The sequence below is a fragment of the Exserohilum turcica genome, assembly GCF_000359705.1.
Source record: "Exserohilum turcica Et28A unplaced genomic scaffold SETTUscaffold_15, whole genome shotgun sequence".
Classification (NCBI taxonomy): domain Eukaryota; kingdom Fungi; phylum Ascomycota; class Dothideomycetes; order Pleosporales; family Pleosporaceae; genus Exserohilum; species Exserohilum turcicum.
In genome coordinates, this window is record NW_007359970.1 from 913,346 (window position 1) to 939,645 (window position 26,300).

The following is a 26,300-nucleotide window of genomic DNA, read 5'->3' on the forward strand; positions in this document are numbered from 1 at the left end:
GTGTTGATGACGTGACTGGAGCCCTGGCTGGCCGGCTGCTTTGTAACCACATGGCTGGGGAGTCTATTCGCAACAGGTGTCGACGGCTATGACGCATGCGTGTCGGGAGTGGGCCAAGCGATGGGCAACGGCCAATATGAAGGACACACGGTGGCGCCCAAGGCAGGTGTACTTGTAAGTATACTGGAGGTCTAAGTGTGGGGGTGCTTGCGGGGGAGCGGCCGGCGGACCGCGTACGGGGGAAAAGCGGGGGGTTTGCTGGGCCAAGTGCTTTCTAATCACAATCAGACTGCAACAGGTTGCCGGCGATTGCGTCACACAGCGTTTCAATATTGCTTGTTCCGAGTACTAATGGCCAGCATGGCGCACTTTGGGTGCGACAACATGTACGATGCGATTGCGGCATCCTCGCGCGCGCGGAAACAGCTTCTTCGCGCATCTGGGCCAAAGGCTCGCATCGAGAGGGCCACGCAAGGGCGTTGGCAAGGCTGTCCAGGCCGGGGCATGCGGAACAGAGAGAGTCAGTTCAAGCAGGGGGCTTTGGTGAGCAAGGCTAAGCTGACAGCTGCTACATGTGTGAGGCGGCGTTCGCTGGTAAGTAGTAGGCAAGGCTTCTCCGTCAGCTGACACGCAGGCGCCCTACTCGTCAATACTTGCACAGCCACGGCGCGCCTTCTTCAGCATCGTGATGGCGCATTGCCCATCAGCCTGCCCATCAGCCTGCCCATCAGCCTGCCCATCAGCCCGCTCATCAAACCACGATGCCAAGGCAGCTTCAGTCGGGATGATTGGCCTGCCCGTCTGCTGCTCGGCTGATGACGGGTCGCCGGGACGCGCCCTCAACCCTGATCCCACGTTTGCGCATCCGCGCAATGGGGTCTGGACGCGTATCACTGTCGTCGGCGCATTTCCAATCCTCTCCATGGTGTTTTTAACCAAGCCACCAGCTCTCCTGCCTGCTGTCTCCTCCGTCCCCCCGCCAGAGCACATCTCCCTCGACCCTCCCGCCGCCGCCGTTGCGCAATGGAAGCCATGCCCTCATGCAAGCACTCGTACTTTGGCCTGCCCCTGCTGAGCACGGCCAAGCATGCTCAGAGAAGAGACTCTCTTTCATCCTCGAGAACCCGCGATTCGGGCTACAACAGCGACCCCGACACGCTGTCGCCCCTGGATGCCGTGGGCGTGGATCACGGTATGTCTTCTTCTCCCAGCCTTCTGCAGCCCACATGGCTAACGGCGCAGTAGAATTTCTTCTTGCGCCTGTTCCATGCGTGCCGAGCATTCTTACCAACACCAAGGCTGCCCCGTTCAGACTTCACGGCCATCCCTATAGGTCAGGGGGGCTCGGCCGGCACAGCATCACAAGTGACCCTGCCGGAGCCGATGCGCATCGGGCAATCCCGCATCCCGAATTAGAAACCATCACTCATCACACGTCGGTGAAAATTCTGGGAGCCCAGCAGGCCGCTCAGGGTGATGATGATGTTGATGATATAGAGCGGTGGGTAAACGATAATCTTCCGCTGCGCACTCAACCAGAGCAACGGTCGCTGTCCATCATCTCGCTGTCGACCACGAGCAGCTGCGATATGTATACCAATACCGACATTAGCGATGATGAGCATGACTATCAACGGGCGTCTTTTGTCGCTCAGCCACCCAAATCGACGCTCAAAGTCATCGAGCTGATACTCAGGAGAATTGAAATCAGTCTTCAGCATGCCGCGTACAAGCAATGCGCAGGGAATAATACCTCGAGCGCTCCAACTGCACCGTACATCTCACTGGATCAAAGCAGCCGCACTACATCGCTAAGCACGGGGTCGAAACGAAAGTCGCGCCAGGAAGGGACTCCGCCGCCAGATGACGACGATGAAGGCAGTCCAAATAAGCGGCGTCGCGGATCAATGGCAACCTCTGATGAATCCGAGACTGGCGTGCGGTTTGCGTGTCCCTTCTACAAACACGACCCGAACCGATACCGCAACAGGCGTACGTGTGCTGGGCCTGGCTGGCCAACTGTTCACCGCATGAAGGAGCACTTGTATCGCTCACACGCCCAGCCAATCTTCTGCCCCATCTGCTATGCGACGTTCAAGTCGGACAAGGACCAATCGAACCATGTGCGCTTGCAGCAGTGCAAGAGGTCGTCGCCACAGCAGATTGAAGGCATTGACAGAGAGACGGTGTGGACGCTGAGAAAGCGCACTACTGCGTTGAGGCTGGAGGAGGACAAGTGGAGGGACGTCTATCAGACCCTGTTCCCATATGTTTCGCCTGAGGACATCCCAAGCCCATGTAAGCCACCTTCCCCCTTGAGCTTCTATATAGCTTGCTAACAAGTAACAGTCTATGATTGCGACTCTCCCAGTGAAGCTTCACGGCGATTCCGCCGAGATCTGCTTCGTCGCGTGCAGGAAGAGCTGTACTCTGAAGCCGCACAGATGCCCAGTCCCGTCGAGCAGCAACTCCTGCAGCGTGTCGCTGAGATTGTGCGGCGGTGCGAGCACGACCTGCTTCACCAAGCCCATCCATCCTCTGCTCCTAGCTTTACCACAGACCGACGTGCTAGCGCTAGCTCAATAGGCAGCTCGTATCAAGCCACACCCGCACCCATGCTTAGTCCAGCACCCGTGCAGAGACCCTCGGCGTCTGCTCTGGCTTTCCACAACCAGCAAATGCAGGGCCCCGTGTCTCTGCCGGATACCATGCAATATATACCGGAACCCACGGTGGAGTTCTCGAGTGTAGTCTGGGAGGATCAGCCCTGCAACCCGTTTAGTTTAGGCATTGACTGGGATGAGGTGTTTCTGTCGGGCCCGAGTATGCAGTATAGGAATAGCGGCGAGCCTGTTGCAGCGCTCTCGAGACCCATGTGGGCTTAGGTAGACGAATGAAGATGTGTGTTGTAATTCATGTACTGCACGTGCTAAAAGGCTAGGCAGGCACATGTCTGGCATGATGTGACAGAAGGGTGTGCAGTTTCTTTGGAAATCGATAGCTGCTAGCGATATTGAGTTTGATATGCTTTGCCATGGTGTTGGCGCGAGTCATGGCGCAAAGTCAAAGTATGACAGCCTTAGCGCGGGCCGAGTCATGCACAATGTCTTTTAGCGCCACAAAATTGAACAATCTTCAGTTACCAACACCATGCCACCAGCAGGGCGAATATCGACGGTCGAGTTCCGCTCGCTCCTACCCCCAATCCGCGTCCCGTACCGCGCTCTCCAGACGCTACATCGTCCACAATGCGCAGCCCTCAATGCCCGCCCGGCGCCGCATTGTCTGACGCAGCGCCGTGCGCTCAATCTCTACAAGACGGCTAAATCGAGGGTGGTTCTTGGACAGCACAAATCCTTGATCTTTTCTCCCTATGACCTGAAGCCCCCGGAGGCGTCGGAATACCGCATCAATCTCTACAGTGCCGACAAGCACCACAGGCAACACAAACTGGTGGCCAAGGACGTGTCCATGAAAGAGGTATATGACACGAAAATCAAGCCAGGCCACATGATTTACAACATGGCGCCGCTGGTAAAGGACATGGCCAAGAGGTACATGGACTCAAACACCGAGGAGCTCGATGCGACATATCGAAACTATGCCTTCATGGAGGCGCACGAACACCGAATCTCGGTCAAAAACAGCCAGAAAGGCGGGCAGCTTGGAGGACTGAAGAACGTCATCTTCAACGAGTCGAGTCCTGTGTCATACTACAGGCTCTGCATGGATCGCGCATATCAGTTCATTGAACACGGCAAGCCTGTCGAATTTCGCATCCGGCTGCAGTCGCACCTGAAGAAAAAGGACAGGGTCACGACAGGCGACCTCACCATCTGGCCGTGGCTACACGCGCGTTTCCCGCATCTGCGACCGGACTTTATTCTCAAGTCGATGCCCGAGGGATCAAAGTACCTCATCCACCCCGTGACGGACGGGCGGGTCATGCAGTGGGTCGTGGCCCAGAAGGACGCGCAGAAGAACCTCGACACCAAGTTTATGCAGATGCAGCAAAAGGTCAAGCAGGCAATCAAGGAGGGCAAGGCAAGCATGCTGCCACAGCTCATGCGCGCCCAACTGGTCGAGGAGGGACACGATGCCTACTCGGTCAACACGGGCATGACCAAGGAGCTGGCGGAGCAGAAGTTTGGCAAGGGCGGCACGTTCAAGTATGGGTCCGAGGAAAAGAAGAGCATCAAGCGCGAGGGCGACACCGATGGCTTCTTCAGCACTGACAGCGAGGATCGGTGGAGCCTCACCCGACAGCCGGAGCCGGTGAAGTATCGTAGCCATCGATGGATGGGACGAGGCCAGAGGAAGCACTGAGGGGCGTGTACGCCGAGTGTGCCTTGCAGTATGTAGTAGTAGTATGTAGTAGTATGTACTCCATGTATGTGTATGCGAGACGCGGGGTTGTTCCAGAAAAGGTGATTGTTTCAGCAGGGCACGCCTAGAAGGGTTTTTTTTTAGCTTTGGCCACGGACGGCTGGGGGGGTTTGCTGACGAGGGAGGAAGTGCATTTGGCTGCATTGGGCCGTGACGGCATGTCTGGGTCTGGGTCGGCCATGGAAACGGCCGCGCGCATCGTTACCCACATGCACACGCCCAAGACGCAAGCAGCACCCTAGGCCAGCCATTGCTACCACGATTCCTCCCTTCTCCTTCTCCCTCCCCGTGGCGCTCCGCCGTGAAGACGTGCCTGCACCCACTCGGCCCGCCGCGAAGAATGCTGCGCCCCTGAAGGCCTCTCTCTCTCTCTCCCTCGTGCACGTCGCCCCCATTCAATTAGTCTAATATTCTAATCGCCGCCCGCTCCCCCGCCGCTATTCGTCATCACCGCCGCCGCCGCATCCCGTAGTCCAGTCGCTACTGTACACGCACACGTCGCCTCCACCATCATCATCACGACAACCTCCACCACACCCGCAGAAAACCCCCCCCCCGTCGGAGCCCCCCATGAACGCCGCGCGCCAGGCGTGTCGCCCCAAGCACCAGGTCCTGGTCCTCAAGTGCTACCCCAAGGTCCAGAAGAACAATGCAGACGCAAAGGCCAATTCGAGCGAGCTGAGCTACCTGCTCTACTATGCCAGCACGCGCCGGAGTAAGCTGCAGAAGGTGGTTGATTTCCTCGACAAGCGCTCCGTCAAGGACGTGTGGAAGGTCCGGACGGGCAATGTGCAGTAATGTAGTCGTGGTCGGCGGCGAGGGCGGCAGGATCCTGGTGTGCGCAGAGAGCGTCGAAGACGGGCACCGACTCCTCGACCATGGTGACATTGTTGGAGTTGAGAATGGTGCGCAGAATGTGCAGCACGGAGCCGGCGTAGAGCGGGAGGTCGCGCGGGCACTTTTCAATCAGCGTCTTGACAATCTGCAGCGTCACCCAAGTACGACGAGGTCGTGCAGCTGTACGCCCAGTTTGCGTCCAAGGACGCCGTCAAGACGGGCAAGGGCGCCGTGAGCTGGCCCGTCGCCATCAGGTACCGCAAGATAGGCCTGCAGGCGCTCAAGGCCGTAGCGTCATCCGAGTCGCTGGGCTCCGAGACGGGCCGCCAACTCGCCGTCATAATACCCGTCATCCTCGCCAACATATACTCGGAGAGCGGGGCATACCTCAAGCAATTAGAGGCTCGGGAAGACGTCCAGGGCGAGCATGAAAAGGAGTCTGCGGTGCGGCGGCGACATAGCGTATCCACGGCGCGGACCGACGACGAAGACGGCGACCCTGTGGCGGCCTCGGGAACAACGGAAGACGCGGATAAGCTGGCGGAAGAGGAGGTGGGCGTGCTGGCGCTCCAGGCGCTGCGGAGCATCTTCCAGGGCGTGACTAGAGGCCAGCTGCGACTCGCAACGTCTGCCGTTCTCAAATTTATCGGGGAAAATGTCAAGAGCAAGTTGGAGACGCCGCCGAGCGAAAGCAGCCATTGGGCGACGACGCTCATGGCCATGGTTTGTTCGTGGGTGCCGGTGCAAGATCGGTACAATGTCCTGGTAGGCGCGGTGGAAGCCTTGGTTCGCAGCCCAATCGTGGAGGATGACCTCGAGCGGCAACTCGTGCTCGCGACTGTGATTGACTACCTGCTTGCCTCACCCATCAACTTTATCGGGCTCAGCGTCATGGATGTGTTGGTCGGGTTCATCTCGCACACGCTATTACTACTGCAACTCGGTGGGCCAGGGTCGAACATCCAGCCGCATCACCAGCAGACGGCCTCTGTCGTGGGAGAAAAAGAGCAGAGCAAGCAGTCGCCGACAACCAATGCCGACGGCGTAGTCATGGAGGTCGTGCAGAAGCCTTCAGAGGCAAGGCGGCAACTCCTAGACACTGTGCAGAAATGCATGTCAAATCTAGCAACGCACGTATACTACACGGACCAAATCTCAGACATGATCGAGGCGATCCTGAGCCGCCTCAAGCCCTCGCGTCTCTCGACCATTGCTACTACCGCCGAAGCCATCCAGAATCCCGAGGGTGCCGTCGAGGCGGTTGCAGACTCGATCAGCATGCAGGAGAAGACGCATATCGATCGATTCTTCTCGTTTGAGACTGCACGCATCACTGCTCTTGACTCGGTCAAGGCAATTTTGAAGACGGCAAACACGCGGAGACCAGACGGATCTACCGCGTCAGTGTCACGAAGCAAAGTTGGCGTAAGCGTCTGGGAAGGCTCGCAGTGGCTGCTGTGCGACCCCAGTGGCCGGGTCAGGAAAGCCTATGTCGACGCATTGGTCACTTGGCTGAACACGGAGAAGGACAAGGAAGACTTGAGGATTGTAAACAATTACCGGCGGAAAGAGAAGGATACCGAGAAGAATGCACTGTCGAGGCGCGCGATGTCGAGCGCCTCTATGAGAGACAGGACGCCAAAGCGCGGCAAAGACACATTCTTGCCTCTGCTTCATCTGGCTGTGTACGAAAACGCGCACCAGTTTATTGACTCGGAGGCCGACTACTTGCTTCTGCACCTCCTGCTTGCCACCTTGGTCGACCGGTTAGGTGTTAACGCTGCACGGAGTGGGTTGCCGATGATCTTCCGGCTGCAAGAGGATATTGCGAACACAGAAGATCCTGGCGCCAAGTTGCGCATCGGAAGCTTGGTGCATGGCTATCTCTGGGCACTCAGCGCGGCTCTGGAGTTTGAGGTCACCTCGGTTGGTCGCGCGCTGCACAATGAGATTTCGCGTAGGAACCAAAAGGGTCTGTGGATGAAGAGCATCAACGTCCCTCCGATGCCGATTGATCGCATCGAGATACCACATCCAACGCCGGTTGCGGTGCCCCCGGAAATTGTGCACAACGAGGCACTCAAGCCTTTTGACAATCGGGAGGCACTTGTGGAGAAGATCTCGGAAGGTTATTCGTCTTCGTTGCTTTCCCCACCGTCTTCGCCTGCGGGGTCGCCTGGCCGGCCAAGATCAATCAAGTCGTCGATTCCTGCCATTCACCAGCCTACGCAACCAGTGGCTCCACATGATGCGCCTGAGCTGCCTTTCAACGTGCGAGAAGATCTCATGGCGCAATGGTCTCGCGATGACTGCCTTGCGACTCACACCAAAGACTCTTCGTCGGCGTCCATGACGGGTTCCAAGTCTGGGACCCACTACACCAGGAATAACTTTCTTGGTGTCAACATTCCCCATGGCAACCTGGACAGCAATGGCAGCTCGCCTGCTCCCAGTCCACGGCGGGCACAAAGCAGGCCTCCATCTACCGCTTACGGGCTGGCAAATCGCCTTTCGTCGCCCAATCGAAGCCGCAGTCCTGGCGGCACACCCAACAGCTCGTCGTCTCTGCGCTCAACCGTCAGAGTCGACGACCTCCGACGCGCTCTCTCCACATCTGGCGGCGGAGCCCCAAGAACCAGCTACTCTGTCCGCGCCCCATCGCACCGCCACCGCAAATCCCTCTCGGACCACGCATCCACAACATCGGAATCCCTCATCAGCGTACACTCCCTCTCCGACACATCCTTTATCACCACGAACAACCCCACCTCCGACTCTCAGCACCTCCCCAACCCAGACTCGCCCACAACCCCCGCAGCAACCATGACACCCCGCCCCCAAACCGCCACATCAACTCATTCCACCGCCCCCGTCTACACAGCCGAGAACCCGCCTCCCGTGCCCCCCATCCCAGAGGATCTCAAGTCCAACGGCCAGACCCACACAAAGGACTTTGCATCCCGCCCGCGCACAGCGACCAACGGCGACGTCTCCCCAGCAGCTAAAGCGCGCAGCGTCAAAAGCGGCCGTAGTCGAAGCAGAGATCGCAGGAGAAGCAGTATGGCTAGATCAGTCGCTCCTTCTACCATCACCACTGCCGCTGCCACCACTACTACTGGTGTCGGTGGCAAACCGGATTTCTCAGGCTTCTTGGATAGCATTGGGGTGCAGGGTGAGGATGACGACGATACAAGGGACGAGGTTAGTGTGGGTAAGGCGCCGTATTGATTGCTTGACGCGTGTGAGGTATACGTACGTATGTGGTGTGCGTGGGAGTTGTTTTCTCTCTCTCTCTCTCTCTCTCTCTCTCTCTCTCTCTCTCTCTCTTTCTCTCTCTTTCTTCTTCCTTTTTCTCGCGTTTGAGGTGAGCGAAAATACGGATGTCCGGGGGTTGCCGAGTCTAGGTATCGGTCGAGGCGGCGCGTTGTACGTTGTACGTTGTACGTTGTAGAGGTATAAAGCGGGGGAGGTTGGGTTTGGGTTCGGGGGTTCCAGGGGGACGAGTGTCGTGTAAAGGACTTATACATCTTCCTCTTTTTTTTTCCTTTTTCTCTCTTTTTTTTCTCTTTTCTTCTTTTTTCTCTCTCTCTCTACCTCTCTACCTCTACCCGACTCTTGTCTGTGCGTTTTCCTTTTTCCCCTTTTCTTTCCTTTTATACCGGTTTTTCTCCTTGGCTTTCCTTTTTTTTTCCCATTTCTTGATTTTTTTTGGGCGTTCAGGGGGTTTTTTTCCGTCTGTGTCTGTGTCTGTGTCTGTGTCTATTGGTCTTGTTTACTCGGACGTGGGCGTGGCGCAAAATTATTCATCTCCTCTCTCATCTCGTCTAGTCTTGTCTTGTCTCGTCTCGTCTCGTCTTGTCTTGTCTTGTTTCGTCTCGTTTGTCATTCATCACATATCACATATCCTCTCGTTTTGGCTTTTAGCATTACCATCATATTTTTTTTCTTACATCTATAGACTTCTTTCTTTCTCTCTTTTTCTTTCTTTGTTTCTTTCGTTTTTCTTTCTTTCTTCTTTTCTTTTGCTTTTCTATCCTTTTACTATTCTCCCAGTTTCTGAGTTTCAGTCCAAAGATATATGTAAGAGAGAAAAAAGAAAAAAAAATATCAAACTGTAAAGTTTCTTTGCAAAAATGGATTATATATAGTAGATTGATTTCGCAAGTTTAGTCTGAGGTTGTATACTGAGTATGTGAGTGAGTAAAGTAAGTAAGTAAGTGAGTCGGTAGGAGTGAGTGACTGAGTGACTGAGTCGCTGCTGACTATCTATTGCACCGTATTCTATTCTCTCCATCTTTGTCTTCTCTCATGTTTTTTATCCTGGATTTTTTTTCTCAGTTTGTCTCTTTTATCCTGTTTCGCGGTTTTGCGGGTTCACGGATTTTTGCGGAGTGTCAGTCGGGCTGGGCTGGGCTGGGCTGGGCTGGGCTGGGCTGGAGTGGGTTGGGAGTAGGCTGCGAGTGGGTTGGGAGTAGGCTGCGAGTACAGTGCATGGTATATATATATATATATATAGACATTTCCTGTGCATGTATGTATTTCCTTAGTAGTAATATCATAGTTCAAATACATTTCATATCACGCTGTGTGCAATGCAATAAGGTTCTGGCACAGTATGAAAAAAAAGTGAAGCGATATAAGGACTTTTACTACTACTGCTGCTGCTACTATTACTAGTCCTATGTAGGATCTTCATTTGGCAATGTGACGGGGAATTAGTCAAGGGTGTAAGGAAAAGAAACGGCTTGTTGTTGTGCTAAAGGCTAGGTAGGTAGGTATGGGGACTCGAAGAAGAAAGGTGGTTTTGTGAGACCGTGGTATAAAGAAGGGACTTGGAAATCTGAAGAGAAAACCCATTGAGTACCTAGTCGCATGTAGCATCTGTTGGAATACAGCAAATATCATATTTCCCTCCCTCACTTTCTCTCTCTCACTCTCTGCTTGCCCAACTTGTTTCCCTTGGACACTGTATGCCGAAACAAGACGAACATGCAATCGCTCGCATTCCGACATGTCGTCTCACTCATTCCACCACACACCCTACTCCTTCATCTTCTTCTTGAACAACGGCATCTGATATGCCGCAAGCCCGTCCTCACTATCAAACCCCAGAGCCGGCGACGGAAAATCATTCTCTAGCAGCCGTGCACCCCTCTCGCGTGGCAGCACCACACCCTCTCTCAACGCAGTCACACGGAGTCTACCGTATACACACGCATCGTGCAGAGGCTTTGGTCCTAGTTTATCCAGCAATGCGCTGTGTATTTCCTTGAGGTACAGGACTTCTTCTCGCTGTCTGCAGAAGCGAAAGCCGTAGTCGCGGCGGAGACAGGCGGGGGGCTCCGTGTTGTGGGTGTCATGGATGAACTGGATTAGGCGCCAGACGGTGGGGCGCTTGGGAGGCGGCGTATTTAGGAAGACTTCGAGGTAGGGAGCCAGAGTGCGGAAGTGGGAGTATGCGTTTTTGTCGAAGAGAGCGACGAGGCTGTTTGCGTGGAGGGCGCGCTGCAGGTCGTGGGTCATGCTGATGGGTGCTTCGGTGATAAGCGCCTTGTAGAGACCGGCTAGGCGCCGCTCTGTCTCTTCGTTTCCTGTGCATGCGAAGCCAAAGACGTACCATGCGTTGGTGTGGACGGGGAGCAGTTTGTCTTGCATGACTGTTTCGACGAGTTGGGCCACGTCTGGGTCCAAGGGCTGGACAGAGTCCGTGGTTGGGCTGTGGCTTCGTGAGGTAGCTGGAGTGGGGTACGAAGTACTGTCAGTACTTGTTTGGTATGAATCCTGTGCATGATTGGATTTCTCAGGTTTCTGAGTCTGAACAAGTACTTGCTGACTGGCAGGTATAAGAGCAAAAGGGAGTCTCCTTGCCGACGACTGCAGTTCGATATGGAAGTTGATGGGCTCAGATATGCCAGCACACCTGGCAGCTAAAAGCAGAGTGCTGTACGCTCGCTCGGGGAAACCTAATTTGTAAATGAGCCCAGACAGCTCAGTTGCAAACGAGGTCTCTCCAATGAGCGAAGTCAAGCCCTCCAAGACCTGCGCGCCTATCTCTGAAGCTATACGTATCAATCGGCTCACGGCTTCCATTGAGTTGTTGTAGGACCGAATTTCTTGAGATAGTGCAAGGATGCGGTCGCCGACGAGGTAGCCTTTACTATCAGTGTCTCCACTAATGCCCATGCTGAAATGGCTTTTGATAAACTCGTCGAAGAGAGTTCGGTTATCGTCAAAGCTGCGGCGGAGATCAAGGATAACGGTATGGATGTCCTTGCAGGAAAAGTTCATGATGTTTTTCCATAGATCGTTCTTTGAGCGCTCGAATTCTGAACCTGTATTTGTTAGTGATGAACTGGTATCGACCGGATCATATCTGGAGTACCGTTCTGGAATGATGCTAATGCAGGCTGTACGCATTGCGCAAACCTCTCTAGTCCTTTATCATTCGTAGGGCAGGGTTGAGAGAAAAAGACAAGGATGCAGTGCCTGGCAGCGTCTTTCTCTGTGGTTATTGACGCAGATAGGTAGCCCGTAACGTCCTTGGCTGCTTTGCAACTCTCTTTCAGGTAGCCTCGCTCCATAGCTTGTTACCTAGTTGTCTAGCCGGGTCGTGCCAAGCAAATCAACTAGACTGTAACTCTGCAACTTATTTATCCAAAAGATGCACGGAGGCAACCAGCGTGGGATAGATTGGATGGGCTGAACTGGGTGGGCTGGAATGGAGGGGACTCGAGTGGAGTGGAGGAAAAATGGAGTAAACAAGAGTCTCGAGCTCATATATCCAGCCACGGCGGGCAGCTCCTTCACCTGGCGAGCGAAATGACGTAACACGCTAGTGTAAAAGGCAGCGCCAGGTGAGAGACGCAAACGACACAGGATGTGAGGTGATTCGATTCCAGAACAGGGCTAGGTTGAGTTTTGTCGGTGAGATGTTTGTGTTGTTGTAGCGATGATAGGCAATGTTGTAATACATGAGGGGAATAATAGGCCTCGACCAGCAACTGGCCGAGGCATATGCAGCAGCAGTGCTGAGTTCTTAGGTAGAAGTTTAATTATATCTCTTTGTACTTGCCACGGCTATCATTCTTACATAGCATACGGTCCGAAGCCAATTCCGCGCGCACTACTAAACCACAGCATGAACCAAATAGACGTAGAGGTGCACGAAACATGAATCAAGTGAAACCAGTAGACAAGACAACGACAAGCTGTTATGATTACAAGTTCTTGATTGTTCCATCTACATATCGACATAGAAAAATAGACGCAAGACGCGGTACTGTTTGTTGCAAACATAGAAAAAACATTTGTACTGTTCCGCGTCACACTGCTCACCATTGTCTATCATGTATTTCGTTTCTTTCTGGCCTAACCACCAAATCCAAATACCTCTGCCGTACTCAACATGCTCATCCTTGTTCCCCAAAGCGCGATCGCAATGCTGACAATGTCGACGACCAACAAAACAACAGCGCCAACCATGAACCTGGGGTTGAAGATACGGTACAGCATCAAGTGTCTCCTTAGGTGGCCTGCCCACATGGTTGTTGCCAGATTGATGGTGGCATAGAAGAGAATATGCGTAGCCACAGCCTTTGCCACGACACTCAGTAGACCCTTCTTCTGTGGCTTGACCTTCCACAAGACGAGGGCGGGAACAGCAACAGCACACAAAATCTGCGCACCAAATGTATTCAAAATGACAATCACAGGCGTCCAGGGGTAGCGGACCTTGGCGAGAGGAATAAAGGCCGACTCCCATTGGATACTTGAAAGCGTAGCCTGGTGACCAGTCTTGAAGAAGTGGAATGAGCCAAGGAGACCTAGAACAACAGGGCCAATCGGTGACTGGCGGAGGTTGTTCGTGTCCATGATTTCGAAAACGGAAAAGAGCTGCCAGACCAATATACCAATGGCGCCAGCTCCCATTGGCTTCTGAAGAAGAGCAATGGCGAGGTACCAGATGGTGATGAGAAGGGCGTAGCGTGAGCCGTGGACGTTTGCGAATCCAAGAACGGTAACGGCTTCTTTGGGTGCGCCGTTGGCATCCTTGGCGTCCTTGTCGATGATGACATTGAGGAGAGGCTTGGACCAGTTATAGATTGAGTATCCAAACGCCATGCTGATTGCCAGCACAATCTGTGCAAGGAAACGTTTTGTAATGCGAATGACGTTGGCCCAACCAGGCACCCAGTCGCCATCATCAGCCGCATCAAGGGCCCAGTAAGCCGCGGAAAGCATCAGCCCAAAGCGCAATGCGAGGCCTATCCAAAGTGTAGCATTATGCTGGTAGCTCTTAGTGCCCTCGTAGTAGCTCTTGATAAAGGTGGGAATGAGAATGGCGACAGCAAAAGGAATGAAGAGCTGCCAGGGTGCCGATGTGGTAGACAATGCCGAGGCATAGTACGTGGACTTGCAATAGGGCATTTGCTCTTCCCTGCAAAGCCTCGAGAAGCTAGCCACTCTCAACAAGGCAGTAAAGAGAATTGAATGGTAGGCACCCAAGGTTCGGTCTGCAATGCGCCTTTGTCTGAGCGAGGAGATGAGCGCAAGGACTCCAAACGTAGTCAGAAAGTGGAGCAGGATTTCATCTTCCCAGATGGTAAAGGAGTTGGCTGCGAAGCCAGCAGAGAGTGCAAGGGTGAAAATCACGCTTGTCCAGCCCCAGATGTTATTTGGCATAAGAGACATCATACGGTAGCTCAGGGCATAAAACGTCGAAGCGCTGCCAACGATGCCTGAGAGAGCGGAAGAGAGGATGACCACGTGTGCCCTGGACTCCTGCGGCATGAAGACAGTAAGGCCGACGCCGAAGATACCTCCAAGTGCCAGGCCAATGGCACCTCGTGTAAAGAAGACTGGTGTGACCTCGGTGCGATCTCCATGAAGGATCCTAGCGTAAAGTGCGACAACAATCAAACTAAACGCCAGGATTACAACACCACTCAGCATTCTCGGGATATCAAATCGAGCCCAAAGCGCACGACAAATGCTGAGGGTGTCACGCTGATAAGCCGCAAAGGCGTGGTAGGTTTGACGCATCTCTGGACTGTTTGCCTTTGCCTTTCCGAGTGAGCTCCACGCGTCATTTGCGGCTTTCCAGAGCGAGAGCGAAGTGGCTCTAGCGCTGTCGGGAATGCCGCGAACCTTTGCATACTCGTGCTGGTATGTATGGATCTGGGCTGCAGTCATGCGGTTGACCGCCGCGAGGTTTCCGAAATTGTCACCTTTCTTTCCAATGAAAGCTTCCTCGATGGGCTTTCCGAGGTTGTTGAATGGTATCGGTATGCCGAGCAAGAGTGAGAGGGTTGGAACGAGGTCAATTTGGCCGACTGGCCGGATGTGAGCGTTGCGCGGAGGGGTTGTATAGGAAGGGTCGCTACGCCCAAAGACACTCTTTTTCGAGTACATCCATAGAGCAGCCTGAATCTCATCGTCGGACTCGCCACCGTGATCTCCCTTTGCGTCCATGCCGTGGTCACCCATGACTACCAGAAGCGTATCGTCGTCAATTTCCTGGATCATGCGGCGAAAGACGTCGTCCATTTCATTCAACTTGGCCGTCATGGCCGGGTGGTCGGGGCCGTACCGGTGTCCGGCATGGTCCACGCCCAAATAGTGGCCAAAGATGACATCCCACTTGGTCGCATTCTCAGCCTTTAGCAATGGGAAGATGTGTTCTGTGACTCCGTTGTCTACCGTATGCAAGTCCCAGACATTGAAGGAATCGTATGGACGGGTAAGATTGGGCTCAAAGTAGTCGGTGAAGAGTGCGTGCCAGGTGTCATCTCCGAGATGGACGATCCTCTTGCTTGCATTCTTCAGCTGGCTCACAATGTTGTCTTCATGGATGGCTTGGCCAGCAAAGTTGCTCCCCACATCGATAAAGGTTGGCAGCGTGCCAGTTGTCAGCCCCTTTAATCTCTGCATTGTGGCGGTCGGGGGATCTGCGATAAAGGGAAGAAGAAAGGCATTTTCGGGCTGCTTCTTCGCTGTCTCATAGAGGACCGGAAACGCGTTGTGGAAATGGCGTGGAGCGACTGGAGGCACTTCAGACGGGTTCGCAGTCGCGGCAGCAGCCAGGTCGGTAGGCTCAAACTGAGCCTCAAACGGCACGGTAAAGTCGTATCTGAGTGCATCGACAATGATGACAACCGCCTTGTCGAACGTCTTTGGATGCCAACATCCCTTATCTGGGTTGCCCGTTGTATACGAGTCTGCTGCGTCAATGGGAGGCAGCGCGCATTCCGACTTATGGTCTAGGACCAGTCGCGTGAGGAGGAAACCGCTGGTAAACAGATAGATACCAAGAACATGAAGCACACTGCGGCGCGTCAGACGTGTCGGTAAAGGCTAGGGCGGAGCTGAAGCGAGTCGGACTTACAGGATGAAGGAAAAGAAAGCAACAACAATAGCATGTGTGGCTTTGAAATGCACCTGGCTTTGCTGCTTGACCTTGTCCGGGTCATGGACGGCAGTTCGCGGGGCCTGTGCTGCTTGCTGCTGCTGCTGCTGCTGCTGCGGCTGTTGTGCTGCTTGCTGCTGAGCTTTTGGAGCGCCTTTCTGGCCGGTGATGTCGGACAGCGGAGTGAAGATCTCACGGCTTGCCATGGCGATTGCAGAGGAAAAGCCGATTGGCCGATGTGAGATGCCAATCGGGGGGCGCAATGGAGTTCGGGATGGCTCAATGGGCCTCAGGGAGCGACAGAATCCATGAGAAGAAAGTTGTTGCGGCGTGTACGGGATGAAGATCTGGCGCAGGCATACCGTAAGTAGTGGATCATGGTAATGCCGAGCCCGCGCCGATGGGGCTGCCACCAACCATTGCGCCAGGAGCGCGACTCTAGGGCTGGTTCGGGCGGGTTAGGGCTTTGTTTGAGTTCGACTTGCTTTTGGGCCATTTTTGTTGAAGCGATTCAAGTGCACACGTCGCCAAGCATGACGACAGTCGGGGCGGACGTCACGGCGCCACGCGCGCTGTTGAGCGCGTGCATGGTTTGTTGGGGCTTGCAGGCATCACGGCACAGGCGCACACATGGGCCGTATCGATAAAGCAGTGTGTATTCGGCTCTCATGCTGTTCTGTACAGTCGCTCGAGAGGAGGAGTAGATAGCATACATTAATGAATAGAGTTATGTAAGAGGTACAGAAACCTCACGGAAGAGATGGCCATTCATGAAGGGGGGGGTATACAGCAACATGGCCAGTCAACTCGGAAAATATACACTTGGGGAGCCACCGCGCCTGCTGCTGCTAGTGCTGCTCGACGGCTCCAAGGGTGTTCCGAGAAGCTGAAGCTCAGCGCGGTATAGCCGTCGTCAGAAATAAGTCAGTCGTAGCCAAGTGGCTCGAGAGCCCGGGCTGCCAGACCTCTAGGAAGCTGCGGGGCTGGCCGGGACTTGTCGTTGGCATTGGATTGGGGGCGAGTTTACGAGTAGTACTTGTCGTCCTTTTCCTTGAGGCCGCCCATGCGGTTCAGGTCGAGCGAGTCGAAGCGGTCCGACGCGTCTTGCTGGTAGGGCGGCAGGTCTTCTTGCAGAGGCTCGAGGCCAACGCTATGGTCTCCGACACGGACGACGACAACGCGGCCAGACTGCTGCTTGCCGGACTCGTCCACCTCGTCGGGGAATGTGATGCGGATTTCGGGGACTGGGCTGGTAGGGCTGTCCATTAGGGTCTGTTTTTCCGAGTAAGTAATGACCGACTCGCGGCCTTTGTATGGCATGGCGGTGATGGTCAGGCGATTGTGATTTGATTGGCGCTTCTCGTAGACCGGGAGTTCGGGGTCGGTTTCGGCATGTTTCCTGGCCTGGCGGATGCTCCGCAGAAACAGCAGACTCGCAATGGATGCGAGTGCGAGCAAGGCCAGCATAATGAGGGTCACGAGGAGTGCGAGCTGTGTGGAGCTGAGGCTGTCGTCCTGGTCGCGCTTGAGAAGGTTGATGTTCATCATTGTGATTGATTGGTTGGTTGGTGGTTGGTTGAATGATTGGCTGGAATAGAGTAGTGGGTGTGTGGTCGTTAAGGCGTATCGATGGCGTGCAGACAAGTCTGGGTCTGGGTGTGGTGATTAAGGTGTATAATCGCTGTAGGCGGGTTAGCAGCCATGGCTGGGGCGGGGAGGGTGCGCAGCGTGTTGGGGCGCTCAGCAGCCATGGGGTTGACGATGGGGGTTGCAGTGGGCGAAGCTTGGCGGAAGGTGACGGAATACGAGCGAGTAATCGGGAGTTGGGGAGGGGAGTAGGGTTTCGGGTACACGCACCTGGTAGAGCCCCGTTGTTTCGCACGAGGGCGAGGATAGGAAACGAGAGACACAGGGCTAGGAAAGAGCGTAAGGCGGATACCGCTGAAGGAGTGAAGCGATGAATCCGGCGTCGGGGGATGAGGGAAGGAAGGAAGGAAGAAGAAACGAGAGAAGACAAAGGGTGGAACAGGCAAGCAGGCTCGTTGAAGAGGAGAGCGAGCGAGGAGGTCGCCGGCTCAAGAAGGGAGCCAACGTTATTTTGACGGCGGCGCAGGGAAAAAGGCGCCTCGCAGTGCCCCAATGCAGGTACACAGAACGCTCGCCCGCCGGCAGCCAATGACGCGGCGGCACCAGCCCAAAGCGGCCAGGGAGCCGCGCGCGCTAGGCCCAAGGCGGCCCCTCGCAATAAAGACGACTTGCACTGCGCTGCACGCTCGTCCTGTCGTTGTTATTTTGGGGCAGACGGGCTTTGCGAGCGACGCGCTGGGTGGCTGCCGTGGTGCGGCGCTGCGGTGCTGCGGTGCTGCGATGCTGCGATGCTGCTGTGCCACTGCGTTGCTGCTTTGGTGGTGGTGGTGGTGCTTCTTCTGCTGCTGCTGCTTCTGCGGAAACACGCCGGGGCCCCGCGGCGCGCTGCGATGGCCTCGCTCGCCTGGCAGCGCGGCAAAACGAGGGTGGGCGGCGTCGTCTCCCAAAACAGCATAACAACAAGCATTCACAATAACAACAACAGCGCGACAAGACCAGGCCAGCAGCAGCATCCACCGCAATAACAACAAACGCGCGCCCCCCAGGTGTGGGTGTGGCCTCTCTGGGCGGGCGGTGGGAGCAAGGGGCGGTAATGACCACTGCCGGGGGGTGTGTGTGCAAAGGCCCGGCAAGCGGTCGAGACTCTGCACAGTGGATCGCGAGTGGAGAAAGCGAGAGGGCGCGCGGGCCAGCACAGAGCACCCACACCCACACCCACACCCACACGCACGTCGCCCTGCTCGCCTACTGTATGCCTGCATGCCTGCATGCGTGTTGGGGAGAGGAGCTGGGAGTGGGAGAGTCCCCCAGACTAACTACGCATAGGTGCAGCCCCATGTACACTCACACTCACACTCGCACTCACTCGCCCCCGTCGCCCGCCGCCCGCCGCCGCCGCCCGCCCAAAGCCAAGCACCACCCACGGCAATCCACTAATACCTATGACATGTGCGCCCGTTGGCAATGACAACGTTGCCATTGCCGCTGCGACCGAGACGGGCGGCGTTTGAGCCCGCCGTCGACGCCAACGGCGGGCTTGGGTGCCTGAGACGAACATCTTGCGCGCGCCGGTGGAGCCATCGAGCTGCATCCCGGCCCATAGCACCCTCCGCAGCAACGCGCGTATGGAACGACAGATTAACAAACGTCACGGGCAATGGATGCGGTGCAGGGAGCGCCATGTGGTGATGGAACAACAGCCTCGTCACCCCTTGGTTCGTCGAGGCCAAGTCAGGACCCGCCCGGCGCGCGACGACTGATACGGATGAACTGCACCCGCCCCGCCATTAAACAAGTCGTTGGCCGCTTCGTTTGAGCCTCTTCGGGACGCTTGATGCCTTGCTGCTCCCTGACGCCAAGTGCCCGCCTGCCCGCCTGCGACACACCTTCGGCCTCGTGCCCAAGCGTCGCATCTTTTTACACTTTGAAAAGCACTCTCACGCCTCGCATCATGAGGCCACGACGAGACGGCGCGACGTTGCCCGTCGAATACATGTTGGCTCCGCCCGCGGCCAGTCTGAAGGGAGGGAGGGGAAAAAACGAGGCACCCTGGTCCTAGCACGCCAGGCATAACGGTCTCGCCTCTGGACGACATAGGCTGGTTTGTTATTGTTGTCGGTGCCACACACACACACACACACACTTATCTCTCTCTCTTGCACGGCAGTGTGTGGTGTGGTGTGTGGCCGTGTCGTGTAGGAGAGAGCGAGAGAGAGGGGAAAAAGCAAGCTGCATGGATGGGCCCGCGGGGTGGTTGCTCGACGACTGGTTGCGCCGCCCACCACTCGCCAGCACCCTTCTGCCTCTCCCCAAGGTGCCAGCGCAGCACGCACACAAAGGCGAACACAGAGGCGGACAGAGAAAAATGGCTCAGTGGACGCCTCGGATGCAGCGTGCGGGTTTGCGCTGCAAGCCCGCAGCTAGTAGGAGGCGTTATAATTGCAGGGACGTCGTCAGCGGAGAGAGAGCAATCCATGGATGACCCAAGTCACGAGGGTAGAAAGACTTTTCCCAAGTCGTCGACGGTATGGCGAGTGCGACGTTGGGCTGGGGCGGGCTGCATGCGGGCTCGCAGCATGTGTGTGTGTGTGTGTGTGCGTGCGTGTGTACTGTAGGCTGTAGGCTGTAGGCTGTAGGCTGGTCGTGGCGACGAGGGCAACGGTGGAGGAGACGGCAAACACGTCGCGCGCCTCAGGCCGCGCAGAGGCATTTGACAGGCCCCGAGGACGAGGGGCGAAGGCGAGGGCAGAGGGCAGAGGGCGGACGTGCGGGCGGCGGGGTGGTGGTGAAACACGTCGCCCTGTACATAATGCTCGACACCTCCTGTCCATGCGAGGGGAGTGTCTCAGGCTGGCATACCGACAGCCCGCAACACAAAAAGATCGGCCGGATTGCGCTGCCGCATCGTCCCTGACTCGGCCTTGGCGCACACGAGCGCATTGCACGCCCGCCTGTGACAAAGACGACCAAGGCATTGGCTGCCCACGGCCTCTAAAGCTGTTACGGCCGGCCTCGACAGCAGCAGCAGCAGCAGCAGCGTCGTCTTTCCACGTAGCACCGCCGCCCGCATCATCATCATCATCACCAGCATCGTCGTCATCATCACTCGCCTGGCCGCCGTGGCAGCAGCAGCAGCAGCACGTCTCGTCTCGGCAGCCCTTCTCGGTGCAACCTTGACGACTCTTAGCGTACCCCAGCTGGAAGCGGACGCCAAACTTAGCTGCCGATCCCATTCCTCGCCCAGGGCCCAGCAGTCGCATCTCCAGCAAAAAGACGTCTCTACGCTCCACACACAGCCCGCGCAACCCTCTCGCTCCTCTGCGTCCACCACCACCACCACCTCCTCCTCTCCTCTCCTCCGCCACGCACCGCGTCTGTGCCATCACCACCACCTCCTCCACCTCCACCTCCAGCCCGCCCCTCTGGCCGCAATCGCCCTCCCCCGGCTGGCTATAAGAAGACGCCCTCTGCACCGCACCCTCGTCCTGCATCCCCGCTACTCTGCTTGTCGACCCTGATGCGTTCCCCGCCTGGCGCGCAACCCCATTGCTTAGACCTTCGCATGCACATTGGTTAGAACGACCGCGACGACGACGACATTACACCCACACCGCCCACGCCCGCACTTTTGCACATATCCAACCATAGTTCCCCCGCCCCCAGGTCCCAAGGCAGCACACGCCCGCTTCCCACAGCCCGCACAAACACCCTCATAGCCACCTACTCCCCCCCCCTCCCCCCACCACCACTCTCCATTCCCGCTGCCACGTCCTTGTACACACCTCCTTGACATACTGCCTGCCGTCGTTTCCCTCTGCGACAGCATAATACAAGCGTTGGTCCGCCTCAGACTCCCAGCGACTACCCTGCCTGTGCTGACGCTTGAGACTTAGTTTGGCCCTCACGCACGCACCCGCAAAGCGCCCTGCGTTCCCTCACTCCCGCCCAACAGCACTATAAGAAAAAACCCCCGCCGCCCCTCCTCCGACACCCAGAACCTCGCCTCCGCCCGCCTGTGTATATGAACCCCACATCCAGCGATTCCAGTCGTGATATGGCAGCCATGACGGGCAATGTCGGTACCACCTTCCCCGCCAGTGCCCGCCTCCCTGCTAACGTGAAGCACCCAGACCCGATCGCGCGACTTCACCAATGCCATGTCGCTCAACACGGCCGACTCGGAGCGCTCCTCACACTCGTCCCCCTGGAGCAACAGCATCTGGAACGCCCCCATTGGCGCATTTGCTTTCGGCTCCACGCCCAGAGACAGCTCGCGCCCCCGAGGTAGGCCACCACCACCAGTGCTGCTGCTGCTGCTGCTGCTGTGCACCTTGCTTTGCCTCAAACTGACACGTGTGCAGACAACACGACGCTCGCCGGCACCACCGAGGGCAAGACAGGCTCCAGCTCCCTCGTGGCCAACTCCGAGTCCGAATGGAGATCCAGCGCCCGACCAGCCTGGACGGAGAACCCGTCCGGAAGCATCTCACAAGCCAGGAGCTCTGCTGTCTCGCCAGCCGGCAAGCGATCAATCGCACAGGCCCAGCCCAGCCAGCCCTATGCCGACGGTAGCCCGTCGTCGCTGTTTGCTTCATCCAGAGGCTCGCTATCCAAGTCGATGAAGCCGTTTGGAGAAGCTGCCAACGCAAACTTCGCCTCGCGCCAGATTGATGGCCTCAACGCTGGCTTCTCAAACTTTGGGTTTGGCCAGTCAGACGTCAACGCCCATCGTCCCGACACCGGAGTCACCTCCTGGCCGGATACCGCATCGGTGCACTCGCCTAGCGACGATCGCCGCAGCATCGCCAACTCCGACCATGTCACGTCTTCGAGTGGAGCCCCCTCCCGAAGTGGAAGCCTACCACCGTCGCGACATGGCGCTGAGCCTGCCCAGTTCAGCCAGAGCATGGATGCCTTCTCACGCCTCTCGCAGGCTACCCGTCAAGGCACAACCTTTCCTCTCGGCAACGGTCGCGTCTACCCGGAGCGAAGCGGTTCCATTCAGAGCGACTCATTCCACACGCTAGGTAGGCTCGGCTATGAACAAGAACAGGACGTGCGCATGTCATCACACAGGGCCTCGTTCAGCACTAACGCTGCTTCGGCATTCGCATCCGGTGACGAGTTCAACGAGGCACTCAACGGCCACGGTTATTTTCCAGCATCGAGCAAAATGGACGAGACTAGCTACAGAAATGCAGGCTCTTACACCCCCGACACCTTTGCCAATGGTCAGCTCAGCAGCCAACAGGCCCAACTGCGGTCCCACCAGTTCGACAACAGTCGCAGTGCTCCCAACGGCGGCAGCGTCCGTCAAAGCCCCCTGTACTCGCACATCAACACACCACTCGTGTACGACCGTCTGAATCCTTACAGCAGCGAGCAAAACCTGGCTCATCCCAACAATGTCGCCCAGCTACAGAGCAAGCTAGCCGGATTCCAGATATCTCAGCAGGCCAAGCGCAGCTACATCTCCCCCAGCCAACTGCACCAGCAACAGTTTCAGCACATGTTCCCCGCCGCACAACTGCAGAACCCTTTCCCATACCAGTTTGCCCTGCCCAACGGTCTGCCTCTGTCTGCCATTCCGCAGCACATGAACATGGCTCCCATCATGCCTCTCCAGCAGCAACCACCCAGAGGACCCCGCGAACAGCACGTGGGCGATGTCCTGGGCGCCATGAGCCCTGAGCTGGCCAACTTCAAGAGGGAGCAAAAGCAGAGCAAGCGATGGGAATTGACTGACATCAAGGGCCACGTCGTTGAGTTTGCTGGAGACCAGCATGGCTCGCGCTTTATCCAGCAGAAGCTCGAAACCGCCAACAGCGAAGTCAAGGAGAGCGTGTTTCGCGAGCTCGAGGAGAATGCGCTGCAGCTGATGCAGGACGTCTTTGGCAATTACGTCATCCAAAAGTTCTTCGAGCATGGCGACCAGACGCAGAAGAAGATCCTTGTCGGAAAGATGAAGGGTCATGTTCTAGAACTCGCTAACCAGATGTACGCCTGTCGCGTGGTGCAAAAGGTACGTTGTCTTTGTCTCAGCTGTTGAAACGCCACTAATTCAGACAGGCGTTGGAGCACGCGCTCACGGAACAGCAAGCGTCCATGGTCAAGGAGCTCGAAAAAGACGTTCTCAAGACTGTCAAGGACCAGAACGGCAACCATGTCATCCAAAAGGTCATCGACCGCGTTCCGATGCATCACATCCAGAATATCGTCGAGGCATTCAGGGGTAATGTCGGCGTCCTGTCGGTAAACTCTTACGGTTGCCGTGTCATCCAGCGACTCCTGGAGAAGGTGCAGGAGCCCCAGCGCAGGTTCATACTAACGGAGCTTCATGCCGAAGGGGCCAAGCTCATTACTGACCAGTACGGAAACTACGTTACCCAACACGTGATTGAACACGGCTTGCCTGAGGATAGAGCCAAGATTGTGTCATTGATCAAGGCACAGTTCCTCGTCTTCTCCAAGCACAAGTTTGCCAGCAACGTCGTGGAGCGATGCCTGATTTGCAGCAACGATGCGCAGCGCCGCGAGCTTGTGTCGGTGGTACTCTCCAAGAACGAGCGTGGCGAGACAAACGTCATGAACCTGCTAAGAGATGGCTACGGCAACTATGTCATCCAAAAACTTTTGGACACCCTGAGCCGGGACGACTACGAGATGTTTGTTCAGTCGCTCAAGCCAGAGCTTGAGAAGGCCAAGAAGGTCATTCCTGGCAAACAATGCGTATCGGTAAGTCGGGCTTGGCAGCATGTGACTTGAGACAAGGTGTGACTAACGCCTCCTAGGTTGAGAAGAAGATGTTTCGCTACGACCGTGTAGACTCGCCCACGATGCCCACACCCGCTCTCAGTACCTCTACAGAATCCCCATTGAGCAGCTCGCACCCAAGCACCACTGCGTCGACTGTCGACGAGCCTGCGTCAAATGGGTCGGCTGGCAGCAAGACCAGCACCGTCAATGGTGCTGGGGGCGTCAGCATTGAGAATGCTAGCTCCTAGAGCACATGTCCCGCGAGGGGCACTCGGTGTCAAAGCCCTTGTAAACAGTATTAGCAGGACCCGTGAGATTTCTTTCTGTTCCTTCTTTGCTTTTTCACCATGGGTCGGCATATCTGCATTCTATTGTTCATATACCATACTTGCTTCGTCATTTTCCCCTTGTTACATATCCTATTTTTTATACCAGTTTAGGTTGTCGGCAGTCTCAGTCGACGGGGTACATGCATCATGTCTTTTCTCTTCCATACATATTATATCATACAAGAGCAGCTTCCGGGGCTTTTGACGGGTGCGCGCTATCCCTTCCGACGCCCCGAATCAAACTGGCTGTCTTTCGTCTCGCAACTTGTTTTTGCTTTAGACATAATGTTGACCGATGATGAGCTGGACGTCAACATCACACTTAGTACGGATTTGGGATTTTCTTGTTTCTCTCTCTCTTTATCTCTCTTTATCTCTCTTTATCTCCCTCTTTTCTTTCCTTCTTCTTCTTCTTCTTCTTCTTTCCCTAGAATCAAGCTACCTTTGGTCAGGATACCATGATAGGGGAAAAACGCAGATACTTGATGTATGTAAACATGCGACGTTACGGCGCTTAGGGCGAACTAAGGAAAAAAAATGGCACAACAACGGCAACAACAACAACAGCAACAAAAAAACAAAAAGTTTGAAACGACCCCCGTTCATCTTCTTCTTCGTCTTGTTCTTGTTTCTTTCTTATCTAGATTAGTATCAACTTGGCTTAGTTATAAGTAGTGTGTGTGTGTGTATGCAAATATTTTTTTTGATTATTTCTGATCTTTGTGAACCTCAAAAAACTTGAAGTAAAAAAAAGAGAGAAGAAAAAAAAAACTTGTTTTTCTTTTCCTTCTTCTCCTCCTCTTTCCATCTTTCCATCTTTCCATCTTTCTTCTTCTTCTTCTTCTTCTTCTTTTTCAAGCACTTGAATTCTCTTCTCTGCTTTTTCCTCCTTTATTTTCTTCTATGGCTCGACAAAGCTGCAAGTCATGCGTTTTGAAACACGCGCGCGCACACACACACACACACGGGGGGACATGGACATGCGCATGCGCATTTGTTAGCTGGTGTATGTATGTATGTATGTATGTATGTATGTATGTAGTATCTATGTTTAGCTTACTTACTAATACAGTGTTTTCTGATGTGGCTTCGCATGCGTATACGTGGTGATGCTTGGAATGTGGCTATGTAGGTGGCTTGGTAGGTGTGTATGTGTGTATATGTGTATGTATGTATGTATGTATGTATGTATGTATGTATGTATGTATGTATGTATGTATGTGGAAGAAGAAGGATATGTACATACATGGACAAGTATTCATAGCAAGGGGAATCTTCTCTTCCATGTCTGCACCCCTCTTTCTCTACTTGATTTTCATCACTCTTTCCGATTCTCATTCTGATTCTCATTCTGATTCTTGGGGATTCATCTAGACACACACACACATATATATACTTTCTGTCCGTGCCCCTTGTTCTGTGTATCACTTCCTTCCTTTGTCCATTCTCCTTCTCCTTCTCCTTCTCCTTCTCCTTCTCCTTCTCCTTCTCCTTCTCCTTCTCCTTCTCCTTCTCCTTCTCCTTCTCCTTCTCCTTCTCCTTCTCCTTCTCCCTCCCTCTCTATCTTCTTCCACCTGTTCTGTCTCTTCTCTCCTCTCCTCTTCATCTTCTTTTCTTTTCTTTTCTTTTCTCTTATAGTCTCTATTTCCTACCCCCTAACCCCCTACTTAGCTCCCGTCCAAAAAGCACTATTTACTCGCTCCTCCCCCTCCTTCCCTTTTTTTCGTCTCCCTTTACTTGTTCAGCTCTAGCTACTCACTTTAATTACTAACATCCCTGCTTTCCCCCCGCCGTTTACCCCCCCCCCCTCCCCCTCTTTCCGCCTCCTAGCTCTCTAAGTATACTTTTTTTTTGCCCGTTTTCTAACTTTAGTTTCCGCGTACTTACTGATTTACTTGTTTATTTATTTATTCAGCTACACCTACCTACCTACCTACCTACCCACCTACCTACATGATGTACTCGCCTACTACTTGAGGGAAAAAAAATTTTTCAAAAAA

At 55.1% G+C, this 26,300-nt stretch overlaps 8 protein-coding genes across 8 annotated transcripts; 4 read left to right on the plus strand and 4 right to left on the minus strand.

The window, feature by feature from the left end:
- Positions 1-727: 727 nt before the first annotated feature.
- SETTUDRAFT_149338 (uncharacterized protein) lies at positions 728-2,885 on the plus strand (the record flags this gene model as incomplete). The annotated part of the gene is made up of 3 exons (XM_008025807.1): positions 728-1,192; positions 1,246-2,298; positions 2,350-2,885. Exons 1-3 carry the CDS (start codon positions 1,024-1,026, stop codon positions 2,883-2,885), a joined length of 1,758 nt encoding a protein of 585 aa, XP_008023998.1. The 5' UTR covers positions 728-1,023.
- A 265-nt stretch (positions 2,886-3,150) lies between these two features.
- On the plus strand, positions 3,151-4,411 carry SETTUDRAFT_46822 (uncharacterized protein; the record flags this gene model as incomplete). The annotated part of the gene is made up of 1 exon (XM_008025589.1): positions 3,151-4,411. The coding sequence occupies one exon, from the start codon at positions 3,151-3,153 to the stop codon at positions 4,324-4,326; it is 1,176 nt and encodes a 391-aa protein (XP_008023780.1). The 3' UTR covers positions 4,327-4,411.
- Positions 4,412-4,956: 545 nt separating this feature from the next.
- SETTUDRAFT_176665 (uncharacterized protein) lies at positions 4,957-8,451 on the plus strand (the record flags this gene model as incomplete). Its single annotated transcript, XM_008025808.1, has 3 exons — positions 4,957-5,180; positions 5,232-5,236; positions 5,375-8,451. The coding sequence occupies 3 exons, from the start codon at positions 4,957-4,959 to the stop codon at positions 8,449-8,451; spliced, it is 3,306 nt and encodes a 1,101-aa protein (XP_008023999.1).
- Positions 8,452-10,269: 1,818 nt separating this feature from the next.
- SETTUDRAFT_81781 (uncharacterized protein) lies at positions 10,270-10,923 on the minus strand (the record flags this gene model as incomplete). Its single annotated transcript, XM_008025599.1, has 1 exon — positions 10,270-10,923. A coding segment is annotated over one exon (654 nt), but the record flags the coding sequence as incomplete, so codon positions are not given.
- A 1,525-nt stretch (positions 10,924-12,448) lies between these two features.
- SETTUDRAFT_149342 (uncharacterized protein) lies at positions 12,449-15,876 on the minus strand. Its single transcript, XM_008025809.1, has 2 exons — positions 15,608-15,876; positions 12,449-15,547 (listed from the first exon to the last, which is right to left on the minus strand). The coding sequence occupies exons 1-2, from the start codon at positions 15,832-15,834 to the stop codon at positions 12,592-12,594; spliced, it is 3,183 nt and encodes a 1,060-aa protein (XP_008024000.1). The 5' UTR covers positions 15,835-15,876; the 3' UTR covers positions 12,449-12,591.
- Positions 15,877-16,269: 393 nt separating this feature from the next.
- Positions 16,270-17,312, minus strand: SETTUDRAFT_168447 (uncharacterized protein). The gene has a single exon (XM_008025810.1). It carries the CDS (start codon positions 17,093-17,095, stop codon positions 16,652-16,654), a length of 444 nt encoding a protein of 147 aa, XP_008024001.1. The 5' UTR covers positions 17,096-17,312; the 3' UTR covers positions 16,270-16,651.
- A 2,356-nt stretch (positions 17,313-19,668) lies between these two features.
- On the minus strand, positions 19,669-20,706 carry SETTUDRAFT_38668 (uncharacterized protein; the record flags this gene model as incomplete). The annotated part of the gene is made up of 1 exon (XM_008025568.1): positions 19,669-20,706. One exon carries the CDS (start codon positions 20,704-20,706, stop codon positions 19,669-19,671), a length of 1,038 nt encoding a protein of 345 aa, XP_008023759.1.
- Positions 20,707-21,278: 572 nt separating this feature from the next.
- Positions 21,279-24,219, plus strand: SETTUDRAFT_27430 (uncharacterized protein; the record flags this gene model as incomplete). The annotated part of the gene is made up of 5 exons (XM_008025533.1): positions 21,279-21,290; positions 21,346-21,499; positions 21,577-23,237; positions 23,285-23,950; positions 24,007-24,219. 5 exons carry the CDS (start codon positions 21,279-21,281, stop codon positions 24,217-24,219), a joined length of 2,706 nt encoding a protein of 901 aa, XP_008023724.1.
- Positions 24,220-26,300: the final 2,081 nt, after the last annotated feature.

Coding starts and splice junctions, on each gene's coding strand:
- SETTUDRAFT_149342 (XM_008025809.1), bottom strand. CDS start 15,834: ATGGCAAGCCGTGAGATCTTCACTCCGCTGTCCGACATCACCGGCCAG. Junction 15,548..15,607: donor GCTTTCTTTTCCTTCATCCT/GTAAGTCCGACT, acceptor GACGCGCCGCAG/TGTGCTTCATGTTCTTGGTA.
- SETTUDRAFT_168447 (XM_008025810.1), bottom strand. CDS start 17,095: ATGCTGGCCTTGCTCGCACTCGCATCCATTGCGAGTCTGCTGTTTCTG.